Source organism: Podarcis gaigeae (genome assembly GCF_964106915.1).
Source record: "Podarcis gaigeae genome assembly, chromosome: 10".
Lineage (NCBI taxonomy): Eukaryota > Metazoa > Chordata > Lepidosauria > Squamata > Lacertidae > Podarcis > Podarcis gaigeae.
The window spans coordinates 70,272,150-70,286,007 of record NC_139686.1 but is presented as its reverse complement, the minus strand read 5'-3'; the positions used below and the strand labels follow the sequence as shown (position 1 = coordinate 70,286,007).

Sequence of the window (13,858 nt, the reverse complement as noted above, 5' to 3'; positions counted from 1 at the left end):
TCCCACCCCTTGGGAAGTGGGGGGGGGGGAGAAGGGAAGGACAATCGGAGGGGAGGGGAGGACCATGGCAGATTGACAGGCCTCCCGCATGAGGAACAGCAAAAGGGCCCCAAACACAGTGACCGCCCCGGGCAGCATGAGTCTTAGCTATGACACTGACTTATTTTTTCCTTCTTTTAATAATTTTGGGGGGGGGGGGGCGTTGACAAGAAATTTTCCGCACCGAGTACCACCTGACCTTGCTACACCACTGGTTCACATTAAACCAATGCATGCTAACCAGGCCTTTGTCTTCTCACAGCTGATGACTGGAAATGCACAGAACACTAAGAGCTGAAGGAGTTGAGAAGCATTTCATTTTCTGAAGTTCACAAAGCTCAATGCTGAAAAGTAAGAGTCTGAAGCTATGGAGTTGTTATGACACCAATTCATATTAATGTTGGGGTATTATAGCATTTTCAGGGGCGGAGTAGGATATAAATAATGCAAAACAAATTGACTTGATTTAAATATGCAGTAGATTGAACTGCCAGCCCCTCTGGATCCAAAGGGACCAATTCCTAAGGAATCTTTCATAGGACTGCAGCCATAGCACATACAACTGAAAATGACTCATTTTACCAAGTCCAGGTCATGCTACTCAACTGCATGCTAAGGAAAAGTTCAGAAAATATTCCTAAGATCTTATAGAAAAATCAGTTTTTTAAAAATAAAAATGGATGTCCAATAAGTTTTAGAAGGTGCAGGAGTAAGAACTACCCACACCCAGAAGTACCGTATTTTTCGCTCTATAACACGTACCTGACCATAACACACACATAGTTTTTAGAGGAGGAAAACAAGAAAAAAATATTCTAAACGAAACAGTGGATATATGATTTTTGTGATTCATGCTGTGGCCACAGACATGTGATCTGACGGTGAGTTTGGGGTAGCCCAATGCAAAAATCCTGAGGATCCATGTGGATCCATGCTTTGTAACCACGTTTTTGCGCCATTGCGGCCCCATGAAACAGTGGGTGCGTGTGTTTTTTGGTGCAGGCTGTAGCCATGGATATGCTATGTGATCTGATGGTGAATTTGGGGTGACCTAGTGCAAAAATCCTGAGGATCCATGTGGATCCGTGCTTTGTAACCACGTTTTAAGTGGGGAGGGAAGGAAAAGAACTCAAGGGACCAAGGAGCACGCGTGGGGGGGGGTGGAGAAGGATGCTGCTGATAATGCAGAAGAGGCTCCTCTCTGGCTTTGCTCCTTTAGAACAAGCAGGCTCTGCGTCTCTCCCTCCTCCCCGGCAAGGAAACCATGATAGTAACCACTCTGAGACAAATCAAGAAAAATTGCGACCAACACTCTCCCCCAACAAGCGCAGTGAGGTCAAAACACACACACGCAGAGAGGGAACTGGCCCTAAAGTCGCAGGGCGCTGGGGGAGTGAACGGGAAGCAAGAGAAGGAGAAGGAGCCCTCACACACACACAGTGTCAATTCTAAAGTCGGAGGGACAGCGCAGGGAGAGTGAACGGGAAGCAGGAGGAGGAGAAGGAGCCCTCTCTCACACACACACACACAGACACACAGTGTCAATTCTAAAGTCGGAGGGACAGCGCAGGGAGAGTGAACGGGAAGCAGGAGGAGGAGAAGGAGCCCTCTCTCTCACACACACACAGACACACAGTGTCAATTCTAAAGTCGGAGGGAGAGCGCAGGGGCGCAGGGAGAGCGAAGGGGAAGCAGGAGGAGGAGAACGATAGCTCAAGCACACACACACACAGCCCCTACAGTGGCTAATCCAAAATCGGACAGCAAAAAACTGCAGGCAGGGACAGAGAGTACGGGGTTGTTTTAAAGTAGCCAACCCCGCTCTGCTTCTCTCCCTCCTCCCGGCTAGGCTGGCTGAAAAGCTTCGCTGCTACTTAGCAGATCAGTGGGGAGGAGAGAGGAACATAGAGGACAGGGTTGTTTTAAAGCAGCCAAGCCCGCTTTGCTTCTCTCCCTCTTCCCCAGCTCGGCTCGCTGACAGGAGCCGCTTACACCTGCTTTGCTGTTTCAAAGCAAGCCACGGACTGCTCACAACTGCAGCAGATTCCCCCGCCATCTGTAGGCATTCGCTCCATAACACGCACAGACATTTCCCCTTACTTTCTAGGAGGAAAAATCTGCGTGTTATGGAGCGAAATTTACGGTATATCTGCTGTGTTTCTCCATTAGTCATGTTTCTTCTGAGATTGGGTCATTCTGCTCTCATTAAATTATTCCATCACACTCAATGCCACTGAAACAGAAGAACTATCCCTTACCCCACCCACAGGCTGATTGGAAGGAACTACACCACAATCAACAAATTATGCAGCGATGCCGCAGGCAAGCTTTTCTGTGAGTAGGTAACTCACACTCACACAAGTCTTTAATTATTCAATTTATCAAACATATTAGCCTGTCCAACTACAAAATTTGGGAATTATTATTGTACAAACATACATAATGGAGAATACCTTCTGTTCCTGCATTGCATACCGGGGGGGGGGGGGGGGAGAGAGCATCTGACTGTATTTTCCTTAGTCAACTCAATCTTCTCCTGCTAACATATTTAATTTATACAAAAGAAATTAATCACAATATGAAATAATTTTTAGAAAGTGAAAAAAACCTCTTACCTGAGCATGAAAATTTGACATAGTCGTTGTCTCTATATCTTTCTTTCCCAAAATCTCCATTTTCACTGGCGAATTGGGAAAATTAAATGAAAAGTAGTCTAAAAAGTCAGGTAAGTAAGTAGCTGCCCCATGAACAATTCCCATTACATAGTAAGCTGCACAGTTTTCATTTTCACTAAAAACCAGACCCACAAATTCTTCTGCAAATCTCTCCATCTCCACAGGAGACAAGTGGGAGAGTTCATTACTGTAGGCATGGATAACTGAAGCACCTCCATTAGGCTGGTGCTCAATATGAATGAATTGTTTGAACTCCAACATGTCCAACCTTTTGAGTTTATTCTGAACCCGTGGCTCCTTTAACGAGACAAATGGAAACTCACTGTTCTCTGATATCTTGTACTCAGAGTCCTTCTTGGGATCCATATTTTTTCCATTGAAATCCTTAAGATGATTTTTGATTATGCCTTTGGCATCTTGATCCTCAGTGTCACAAAATAATCCCGAGCAGATGGTCTGAATAGATTTACTGTACATTTTTGGACGCTTCCTTTTTTCACACTCTTTATGCTTCTTTTTCTTTTTCTTCTTTACTTTTTTAATCTGTAGATCTTCTGCATTGCTTTTTGGTTTCTCCTTTATACCTATTAAAAAAAGAAATATTTTCATTTTTGTATGTCTAAAGCGACATGCCATGAAGATGAAAAACTGATTTACATGCACAGTGAAGTGATATGCCAAATGAAGTTAAATAACACAAACAATATTTTATTTACTTATTATCCCATCTTTTCTTCAAGGAGCTCAAGGTGGTGTGTGTCATTTTTGGCACCAGAACGTTGGGGAAAGCTGGCAAGCAGAGTCCCTTAGAATGCAACTCTCATGTAAATGGGGAGTTGCCTGTAGTACAATTTTATAGGAAAGCAGGCAGCTGCTATACATTTGTGTGTGCTTACCTTTCTGAAATAATTTCATCTCTCCATTCTCTTTCTTAATTTCAGACATTAACCTGTGTTTCTTCTTTTCTTTCTGCTTTTCCTTATCCCTTTCTGCAATTTTGTCTCTGATGGTTTGATCTAAAAAGGAAACAATTCATATTTAACCAGAACTTTACGAAGAAAAATTACCACAATTATATTTGGTATAATAAGTAAATATTCTACAGAGTTCTAAGGCTAAATGAACTCTCAGATATTGAAAAGAGACACTTTATACATAACTGTTGTGGGGCCTACTTAAAAAATTGAAACCAGCAAGTATATTCTACATCTACCATATGACCAAAACTCCTGAATTGAATCTGAGCCACAGTTCTAACAGCCTAATAGATTAGATTTCCAAAAACGAAGAGAAGCCCAAGCCCCCGGAAAACAACTTAACATTTTAGGACGTATGAGGTGATATAACTAGGATAAAGAAAACAATGAAACAGGAATATTTCAGTTCTGCTAAATCAGGTCTGTTCCCAAGCATAAGTTATTATTGTTATTTTGTATATTATATCCCAGCCTTTCTCCCAAAACTACTAGTGTAAATGAATAAAAACATCTTCAAAACAGTGTTTCAAATTAGCCATGCAGAAGTCGCATTTTGCAACTATTGGCCACTTGCGACCAAGTGAATGCCTGGGTGCCAGGATGGTGCTTGACATCTCCACCATCTGGAAGTGCATGCCAGGGATCACTGGATCTTGACTGTTTTCACACACTAATACCTCGTTCGGTAGAATTCTCTCTGTTGTATTTTATCTGCACAATTGGAATGAATTTCAGGAACCAAAATGCTTTTTCTTGTCAGCCTGAGCAGAAGCAGTGAACAATGTCATAGTTAATTGTTGTAGATTATCTTCACCTACCCCACCCCACTGCTCTGCTCACAGTTGTGAAGAATATGCTTATGCTACGAACGGTTCATGGCACCATTAAGAAAAAGAGGTAGAAATAGATACGAGAACTGTCCCTGGATCAAGTGACTTTTCTTATTTAAGTTCTCAAAGTTCTTAACTGAGCTCAAGGTTGTCTGTCATCTGAACTAGCCAGAAGATTAACTGTTGAACACAGTCGGTCCCTCATTAGAGCCATCTTGCCCAGAAATGGCAACCAGACATTCTGTTTTGGTGACTACAACCTTGGTTTAAGGAGCCATTTGATGCCTAACATGTATCTTGAGTTTATAACAGTGCTTCAAAACTATTCCAATACAAATGCTTTAATGATGATTTGTGTGCTTGATTTTCTCTACCCAGTTACAGACATGGCCAAAATTGTGGAAACCTTTTGGAAGATATGTATTTCTGAGGTTTGATGGCTTATAACAAGTCATTTTTATAATAATGCCATAAAATTATGTATCATTAGAAAGAATATAATGCAGCAAACTAATTATCTTTATTCTATCAAAAGTTATACAAAAATAAAAGACTTTATACACAGAAAAAATAATAAAGGGTATTTTGTAACTTCTCGTCATTTCAGTTAGTACTTAGTTTAGAAACCTTTTGCCACAATTACAGCCCTACAACACCATCCAATGGAGTTAACCAATGATTTTAGTTTGTCAGGTTTTATAATGTGGAAACAAAGATTATATGATTGCTTCTATCAATTGTGCTTTATTCCTTGGTTGCTTCCGACTAGTTTCTTTAATCGACACTACAGATTTTCCATTGGAGTCAGCTCAGGGCTACTGTATCACTTTCTAGACATGGGATGTGATGACGCTGTGGTCTAAACCACTGAGCCTCTTGAGCTTGCTGATTGGAAGGTCAGCAGTTCAAATATGTGTGGCAGGGTGAGCTCCCGTTGCTCTGTCCCAGCTTCTGCCAACCTAGCAGTTTGAAAGGACACCCATGCAAGTAGATAAATAGGTACCGCTGTGGCAGGAAGGTAAATGGTGTTTCAGTGCACTCTGGCTTCCATTTTGGTGTTCCGTTGTGCCAGAAGCGGTTTAGTCATGCTGGCCACATGACCTGGAAAGCTGTCTGTGGAAAAACACTGGCTCCCTCAGCCTGAAGTGAGATACACACTGCACCCCATAGTCGCCTTTGACTGGACAACAATCCAGGGGTCATTTACCTTTACCTTTTACCTATCGCTTTCTAGGTAACCAGTTAACTCTTTTCACTCTGTTTGTCACTGATCAGGTTTGAGTTAAAGAAATCCAGTTCTTGTTACATAGGGCAGCTGTGCTTTCTTCTTCTGGTTATTTGGCTATAACTTTAGTTTTTCAAATTTATTTATTTACGGCTATTAGCCCATAAAATATGTACAAACATAAAAGCACAGAAACATAAAAACCAATACATCTAACAACAGAAGGGGAACACCACGATGCAAGGGTGGGTCATTGAGCAGTGACAAATAACAGCTTGGGGCCCGGAAAGATCCAAGGGACGGTTCACAGTAAAAGGAGAACTGGAGACGAGATCCGTCATGCACTCTCATCATGACTGTCCGATTAGTTTTTGTTGTTGATGTTGTTTTTTGGTGGTTTTTGTGTGTGAGATAACCGCATTCAGGAATCTCGCCACCTGCAGAGTTACAGAAGGATCTGTATCCTGCAAAAGCAGTGCGGCATGTGACTCAACAGGCCTGCCAACCAAGCGCAGTAAAGCAGGACCCAGGAATTTAGTCCTGGCTATGCTATGTAAGGGACAGTTGAACATTATATGTGGAAGAGATTCAACTGTTTTCCCGTCACACTCGCATAGCGGAGACACCAAACCCTTGGAAAATCTGTGGCTCAGCAGGTTCGATGGAAAAACATTGAACCTTGCACGAATAAATGCAAGTCGGTGTGGTACAGATGAAAGAGATGACATATATGATGGAAGGCCAAAACTTTAGTTTTATTGGCAACCTGATCTTGCAATATGAATGGTGGGTACAATCTCTCCATAATGGAATTAACAAGGATCTAAGATACACCTCAATACTGGAAGCAAGGGGATATGAGAAAGAAAGGAGTGTTCTTTTGTGATTGTAGACATACGGAGTCAATAATTGTGCACTATAAAACTGTTCCTAGCCTTTTTTTTCTGTAGAAATAGGCCAGCAATTCACTTCAACCTCAAAAAGGGAGGGTAAAGGGGCAGGAAAAAAAACGAAGGGCTTGAGTCATGCATATAAAACCCCTAACTTGCTAGGGGAATAGGGACAGACCACCAATGAAAAGGGCAGACTTTAATATTGCATAGAAGAAGAAACACTCCAGTACAGGTGAAGGGAAGGGTTAAAAGAGAGCCTTGCTTTAATGGTGGAAGGTGGTTTGGCCACTGCCTACAGCAGCCAAAAGGTGAAAGTGAGTGAGGCAAAAACAAAGAAAAATAAAATAATAGAATTCCCTCCACTGGAATAAATTAAAATCACATTAATTGGAACAAATGTTTAAAAAGGAACACAGTTCCCTTATCTGAATGTGCTGTCAGGGCTTCCCAGTCCTTTGATGGCACCTGGCCCTTTCAGGATGCCCCACTCTGCACCAACAGGCACCCACTGGGCAATAACTCCTGAGAAGAACACATTCGGACATTGCCTGGAGACTCCACCTGTGGAAGAATCATAGCACTGTAGAGTTGGAAGGGACCCTGAGGATCATCTAGTCCAAACCCCTGCAATGCAGGAATATGCAGCTGGTCCATACAGGGATCGAACCTGCAACCTTGGCGTTATCAGCTCCATGGTCTAACCAACTGAGCTAACCAGGCTCAAGAAGGATGAGGCACTCTCCATCAGCTACCAAGAAGGAAGGGGAGACAGGGCAGATATAAAAATCTTCAGAAAGAGAGAAGAATGTGGGTGAAATCCAGTGGAAATACAGGCAACAGGTTAGATAATCAGGCTGCCCAAATAAGGCATCTCTTCAGGTATTGGCTTAAAGTGATCCTTGCTTCTTGTGAGAGGTCTTTTTCAGGCAGTTAGTCCCACCAGGTGTGATCTGAGAGCAGCATTAGAAATTAGCCAGGCACCAGGTGCATTTTGCTACTGACATGGGTCCAATTGTGACCATGTAGAGATTTCTGGGTGCCAAGTTGGCAACCACAGTTAAAAAACCTTTGCCTTAGTCCATAGATAATACAATTTCCATTGTGCTTGTTTCTCCCTTTTCCATACTGGAAACAAGTTAATTGTTGTAAGAGCAAGCTGCAGCCAAGCAATGTAGCTGAGATCATAGAATCACAGAATTGCAGTGCTGGAAGGGACCCTGAGGGTCGTCTAGTCCAGAATAGACATTCTGTTGTGGTGACTGCAACACAGGTTTAAAGCGCCATTTAGCCCCTCACCTGTATACCTGAGTTTCTAACACTGTCTGAGAGGTAATACCAACAACCTATGCTTATCTAGCCCTCTGGGGGAAATAGTAATGAAATAGAAAAGACTCCATTCTCTTTGGGAAGGAGCCTCCCATGGAACTGTGAGGCAACTCTGGGAAGAACTGATGACCTCAGAGCTTGGAACTTACTAACAAGGAGACTGGTCAGGAAAAATAAGACTCAGTAACAAAATGTTTTGTAAATGACTTTGTATATTTTGGACTAATAGAAAACCAATAGAATGGAATTTAAAAAGACAACATCTTAGATATTCTGAAGAAACCACAAGACTGAAGCAGTCCTGAGAAGAAGAGGTAAAGGACTTGCTGATGGGAACAATCTAGGGGAAGCAAATAATGTGAAGTAATACTGCTGGAATGAAACACTGCTGAAAGCCGACTAGACATGAGCTAGTGCCTTTGTTTGGACCCCTTTCCTTGGCATGGTCCATGGAAAGCATGGAGTATGCCCCCTTTGACATTCCTCTTCCACAGGAGCCACCTGTTCATTTTTACAAAAAGTTCTCATTTAAATCAATACTGTTGGAAAATTTCTAATGTAATCCATTACAACTGTCCTGAGTTTCCCTGACAACCCACTGCTGGCTCAATGTTCAGTCCTGCCAAACTGACCATATACAGTCTATTCAGTTACGCTGGAGTTGTCATGTGGAATCAAGAAAATAAATCTTGTTTTTAAAAAAACTTCAACTGAAGCAGCCAACATGTGGAGTGACCTTTCTTTTTACCAGATATTGCCTCTGACTCAACCCTTTTCGTTGCTTTTGGTGGCGATTAGATTAACTGGAGTGCGATCAAAAGTTCCCGATCAGTTGACTAGATCCAATTCCTGTCAAAAGCTGTGTCAGAGTCAAAGGCATTATCTGATAAAAAGAAAAGATGACAGAAAAAGGCACCATGTTCACACAGTTCCATATTCAAGATGCAATGGCAAAGGAATAATTGGGGTTATACTATTGCCTTAGAACACATTCCTCTTTGTTCCTTTGCAGCCACCATTTTAACTTTCCTGTGTCTGACATCAGGTGATGGGAGTGGGTGTTGTCGATAAACGCCTTTATTCTGTTTAGGCCTTGACTGAAGTCAAGATCCCTGGGTAACAGAGAACATGGTTTCTGGTGACAACTCAGCTCTCACTAATTAGGATGAGATCATGGATTGAGTGCACCCGTGTTATCTAGCTATGGCTGGTAGCTAGCTCCAGGTCAGCATGGAGACCTGCTTAATTAACAGCAACTATGTATCTGTGAGAATGCAGCAACTCAAATACTGGAAATTTCCAGCCAACCGAGCTTCTGAGCAGTTGGGAAATTTGGGTTCAGTTGCTAGACCATTTTCTATATGTCCCAGTTGTTCCTATGCGGAGAACGAAATAAGCTCCTGACAAGCCCATTTAAACAAATGTATATACTGTACATATACTGCAAGTTACTAGAAAACCTCTGAGTTATAATATACAAGTGACATAAAATAAACAGTAATTGACCAAGCAATTCAAAACCTACAAGTGAACAGAAGTTTTTCCCATCTGCTTGAAAATAATGTAGGATGCCAAAAGCAGCAGCTGGTTTGCATCAGCTGAGAGAGGGCATCCCACTTAAAAGATTATGCAAGAAGCACATCAAGATCAAAGGCAGCTAACGCAACAAAATTCCACACAACAAGGACTGTCATCACAAAAAGAGGGCAAAGTTACTGCATCACTGCAGTAGAGACAGAGATCTAATCACAGGTCATTGTACAAGGCACTATGAAAACAACTCTTGCTCTACACACTCCGGGCAAAACTCTTTTAGCAAAGCATAAAAAGCACAAAGAAAGAAACTAATCACTTTCAAAAATGATGTAATAATTGTTTGCCAAATCCATTACATGCACTATGACACAGAAAGCTTTGAATGATAGAAAGGAGGCTGTGCAGATATTTATTAGCATGTTCCTTTTTCATTATCTCCCAAGAGTGCAAGGAAAGATGTCTGAAAAGAGTTTGTCAGCAACAATACTAAAAATACAATAGACTTCCAGCTTATCAATTTATCGTTAAAAATTGAAAGCTTTTCTTTTTAAATTGTAGAAACAAGAGACCATGAAGATGGTTTACAGCAACAATGCCAACCATTTTAGTGTTGAAAGAAATGGAAAAGGCATTCTGAAACGCACCATTGTGTATTGGGGAGGTGCTTCACCAAGCCCTGAAATGTAAGTTTTACTGGATTACGAAACAAGGGATTTACTAAACACAGGATCTGGAATCAGAAGAGTAATTTCAAATGTTGAAAAATACAGACTACATTCAGGTATTTGGTCCAGGAGTACAATCTGGCTGTCTGACATGCTTTGACATTTATGTTCATGATATAGTCTTTCAAGTTCTAGATCAGTTAAAATGTGATTAATTTTTGGAAATATACATAATCAAGGAACTGCACAAACATGTGAAATAGTAGAAAGGCTTATTTAAGCTTCTGCAAACTTCCTACTTTCTCATATCCACAAAGATCAGCATGAGGGTTAGAATCAGAAATTATGGGTTGTTATGACACCAATTAACATTTAAGAAATAAAACAGTCATGCTAATTATTCTGAAGGGTGGGATAGCATATAAACAATATTAAAATTTCCCACTTCTAGACATTTACTTCAAATATGCATCACACTGGGTCCAACAGGGCTGACTCCCAGGTAAGGCTGCAAACCTGTGAAAACATATGATAAAAATCTGAATTTTTTAATAGTATTATCAAGAGTAGCTAAATAATTATAGGATGCAGCTTCAATCTGTCTGTGGCTGCCCTGTATGGTGATTCATTCAACTACAGGCAGCAGCCTTCTCAGTGATAAACCTTCCATACTAACATCCCACTCATGCTAACCACTGGATCTTTGTCAGTAGGAAGAAGTATAAAAGTTTTTGTTTTCAAGGTGAGGTTCGCTCAAGCAACGTCTTCCTGAGCATTGGCATTTTCCTACATCTTTGGTTAGTCACTGGTCTTGACTTCTCCTTTGTCCCATAGTTTCCAGTTCATGGCTCACTCCAGACTTCTGCCTGTCACAGCACAGCACTGACAATATCCAATTATATTGCTACATCTTAATTATAATGATATTTTATGAGCTTTCTTTACTGAAAGGTATTGTATATTCTTTGTGCAGTATGTTACTGAGGTCAGCAAATCATATATAAACCAAGATTCAAAAAACTTTCTGAATGTTTACTGCTGTTGATGGTTTTCAACATTCCCTTCCAATTTTCTGCAACAGTAAAATACTAAAATATACCCTTAGTACCTTCAAGAGTAGAAGTCTGACTCTCCATCTCAAACACATATTTCTCATATATATTTCTCTCTCTCTCTCTCTCTCTCTCTCTCTCTCTCTCACACACACACACACACACACACACACACAGAGAGAGAGAGAGAGAGAGACATATATGCACATATACATATACATACACACACACCAAACAATACAACCCTATGAGCCAAATTATATATGGTATACGTTCTTAGCTTGAGTTCAAACAGGAAGTGGTTTTTTATTATTTATTTTTATGTTTTCTGCTACATTTCAACGCCCTACAGACAACTCCCAATTTATGCAGGAGTTGTGTTCCAAGGCACTGTGTGTTTAAGTGAAATCTCGTATAACACCATTGAAAAAGCATGGAAACACCCCATTCTGTTCCCATCCCCTCCCTTTTTGTGATATTTTTGGGTCACTTCCAGGTTCAGTGTGATGCGCATGTGCACACACAAATTGGATGCACCTAAATAGGCGGCTGCCTGTACTAAAAATGTATGGAAGTTTACATCACTAGTCTTGTAAAGGTAAATAACTGCATGCAATTTTAGCCAGCATAATGCACACACTGCATATGTTTTGGCATTCTCTGCTATTCCAGTTCTCTAATTCTGGGCACTCTCATATGGTGAGTACAGGAATTCTGCAAACTCTGGAACAGCATTAGTTTTAAAATTGTGCTGTTTGCTCCCATTAACTAAAACAAAGCCACACACTAACACAATAGTGCTATATCACTGATAGCTTCAGCAGTCTCTCTCAAAATGCATGGCTTCTAGAAGTGTGTATGACCACTGTTTTAATATTAAATGTAATGTGGCTCCTATTCACTTAATTGAAGACGTAAAGCTAAAAGTCAAATGTTCATTATGACAAGATACTGAATGTATGTTCCATCCTTCCATATAAGCAGTTTCAAAGAGAGAGTTTGTTTGGGACCGTTGCATTCATAATTTGCAGCTGGACAGAAGGTTGCACCACTTCCATCTGAAGTACTCAGTTGCAAAACACTTTCCTTCCCTACTCATTTGCCTTCCTCTCACAACTGCTACTAGCAACCTCCTACTGTCTCAGGCAGTCTGCTGCAAGGCGTTGGTGCCTCCAAAGGAAAATGCAGAAGCCTGACAGTCAAACAGTGAGGAAGCGTATGACAACCTTCCAAATTTGATCTGTTCATATTTTAGAAAAATATATTAAGACAAAGCTTATAGCACAGTGAACACACTTTTGAGATCTCTTTATGTATCATGCACCCCTGGCTTTATCTCAATTAACTTGCAAAGTCAAGGAGTCATTCAGGAGGAAATGTTGGCAAGAGATTATCAGATAAAGGGAGGAACTGAAAGGTCACAGATAAAATAGTGACAGCCTAAGTAAGAGGGAGAAGATATTTTAAAAATTGTCATAGATAATTAGAAGATTACTAAATGGCATTAGAAATGCTTTACAAACCTCAAATGTTTTACCCTGGTCAGTTCTTTCCAAACCACATAAAGTCATCAAACTTTATAGTGAAAAGAAACACCTAACTGTAAAAACTCCAGAAGAAGTGAAATAATTCATTCATTCCATTTATATGCTGCTTTTCTGCCAAAGGCACCCAAGGTGGTTTACAATTTTAAAGGACTAAAACAAATGACATAACATTTAAAGTTGGCCGGGGTGGGGGACGGATCTCCTTAACAACTACAGTTTAAAACATGCTGATGATATTATTTCTCAAGTACCGGTAAATGTAATTGAAGTAGTGAGAAAACATTAGTTTGTTCCAGGGTCCAAGAGTATCCTCTTATCTTACGAACATTATGCACCAGGTAACCTGGAAAAACTTGTGCCCTGCAACCACTTGAGCTCTACTCATGTTCAGTTTTCATATTATTTATTAATACTTATTACAAAGATGGAAAGAATGTTCATGTTTTAATGTGAAAACAATTTTGTCCTTTCTTCTGGAAATGTCTGATCATTCATTTTAAATAAATATGAAAATGACCAGGAAGCAATTAAATAGATTGTAGCAACAGAAAACAAAAAAGACCTATCTCCTTTAAAAAAAAAACCATTATACTTTACAAAAGGCATGCAGGATAAATAATCAAGTTATTTGATTATGATCATTTGTTAAGTCTATTAACTGCAAAACTAATGGTTTTTTAAATAACTATAGCAACCAGTTGCCCTACATGATTGTTTAGCAAGTCCATCAGTTTCAAAATAGAAAACTTACCTGTATCAATTCACTATACCTAGCAATAGAAAGCTGGTATCTATTGACTCACTTATATACCCAATTTCTTCCTCCAAATCTGAACCTAGATTTGGGCCACATGGATAAGCAGCACAAAGGAGCAAAACCAGCCATTGCAATCCAAGTTTTGAACCCAAATACCAGTTTCTTAGTTGTCCACCAAAATCTCAAAGATTGTCTCTTGACCAATAACTTATGGCAAGTGACAATTCTTTTCACACAAGCAGCAGGCCTCCTTTCTAATTTGCTTCAACTTTTCCTTCCTACAGTTATCAGCATTGATCATTCCAACTGTAAATGCCCCTTTTTTGTCCACATTTA

General features: G+C 40.4%; 1 protein-coding gene across 1 annotated transcript in view; it reads right to left on the bottom strand.

The window, feature by feature from the left end:
* The window catches only part of RSBN1L (round spermatid basic protein 1 like), a gene marked incomplete at its 5' end in the record, with an annotated part of 43,183 nt that overhangs the window by 20,233 nt on the left and 9,092 nt on the right, over positions 1–13,858 (bottom strand). The window contains 2 exons of the mRNA XM_083701428.1: positions 2,655–3,298; positions 3,611–3,730. Of these exons, the coding sequence (XP_083557554.1) occupies positions 2,655–3,298; positions 3,611–3,730 (764 nt within the window). The remainder of the gene's footprint in view (positions 1–2,654; positions 3,299–3,610; positions 3,731–13,858) is intronic.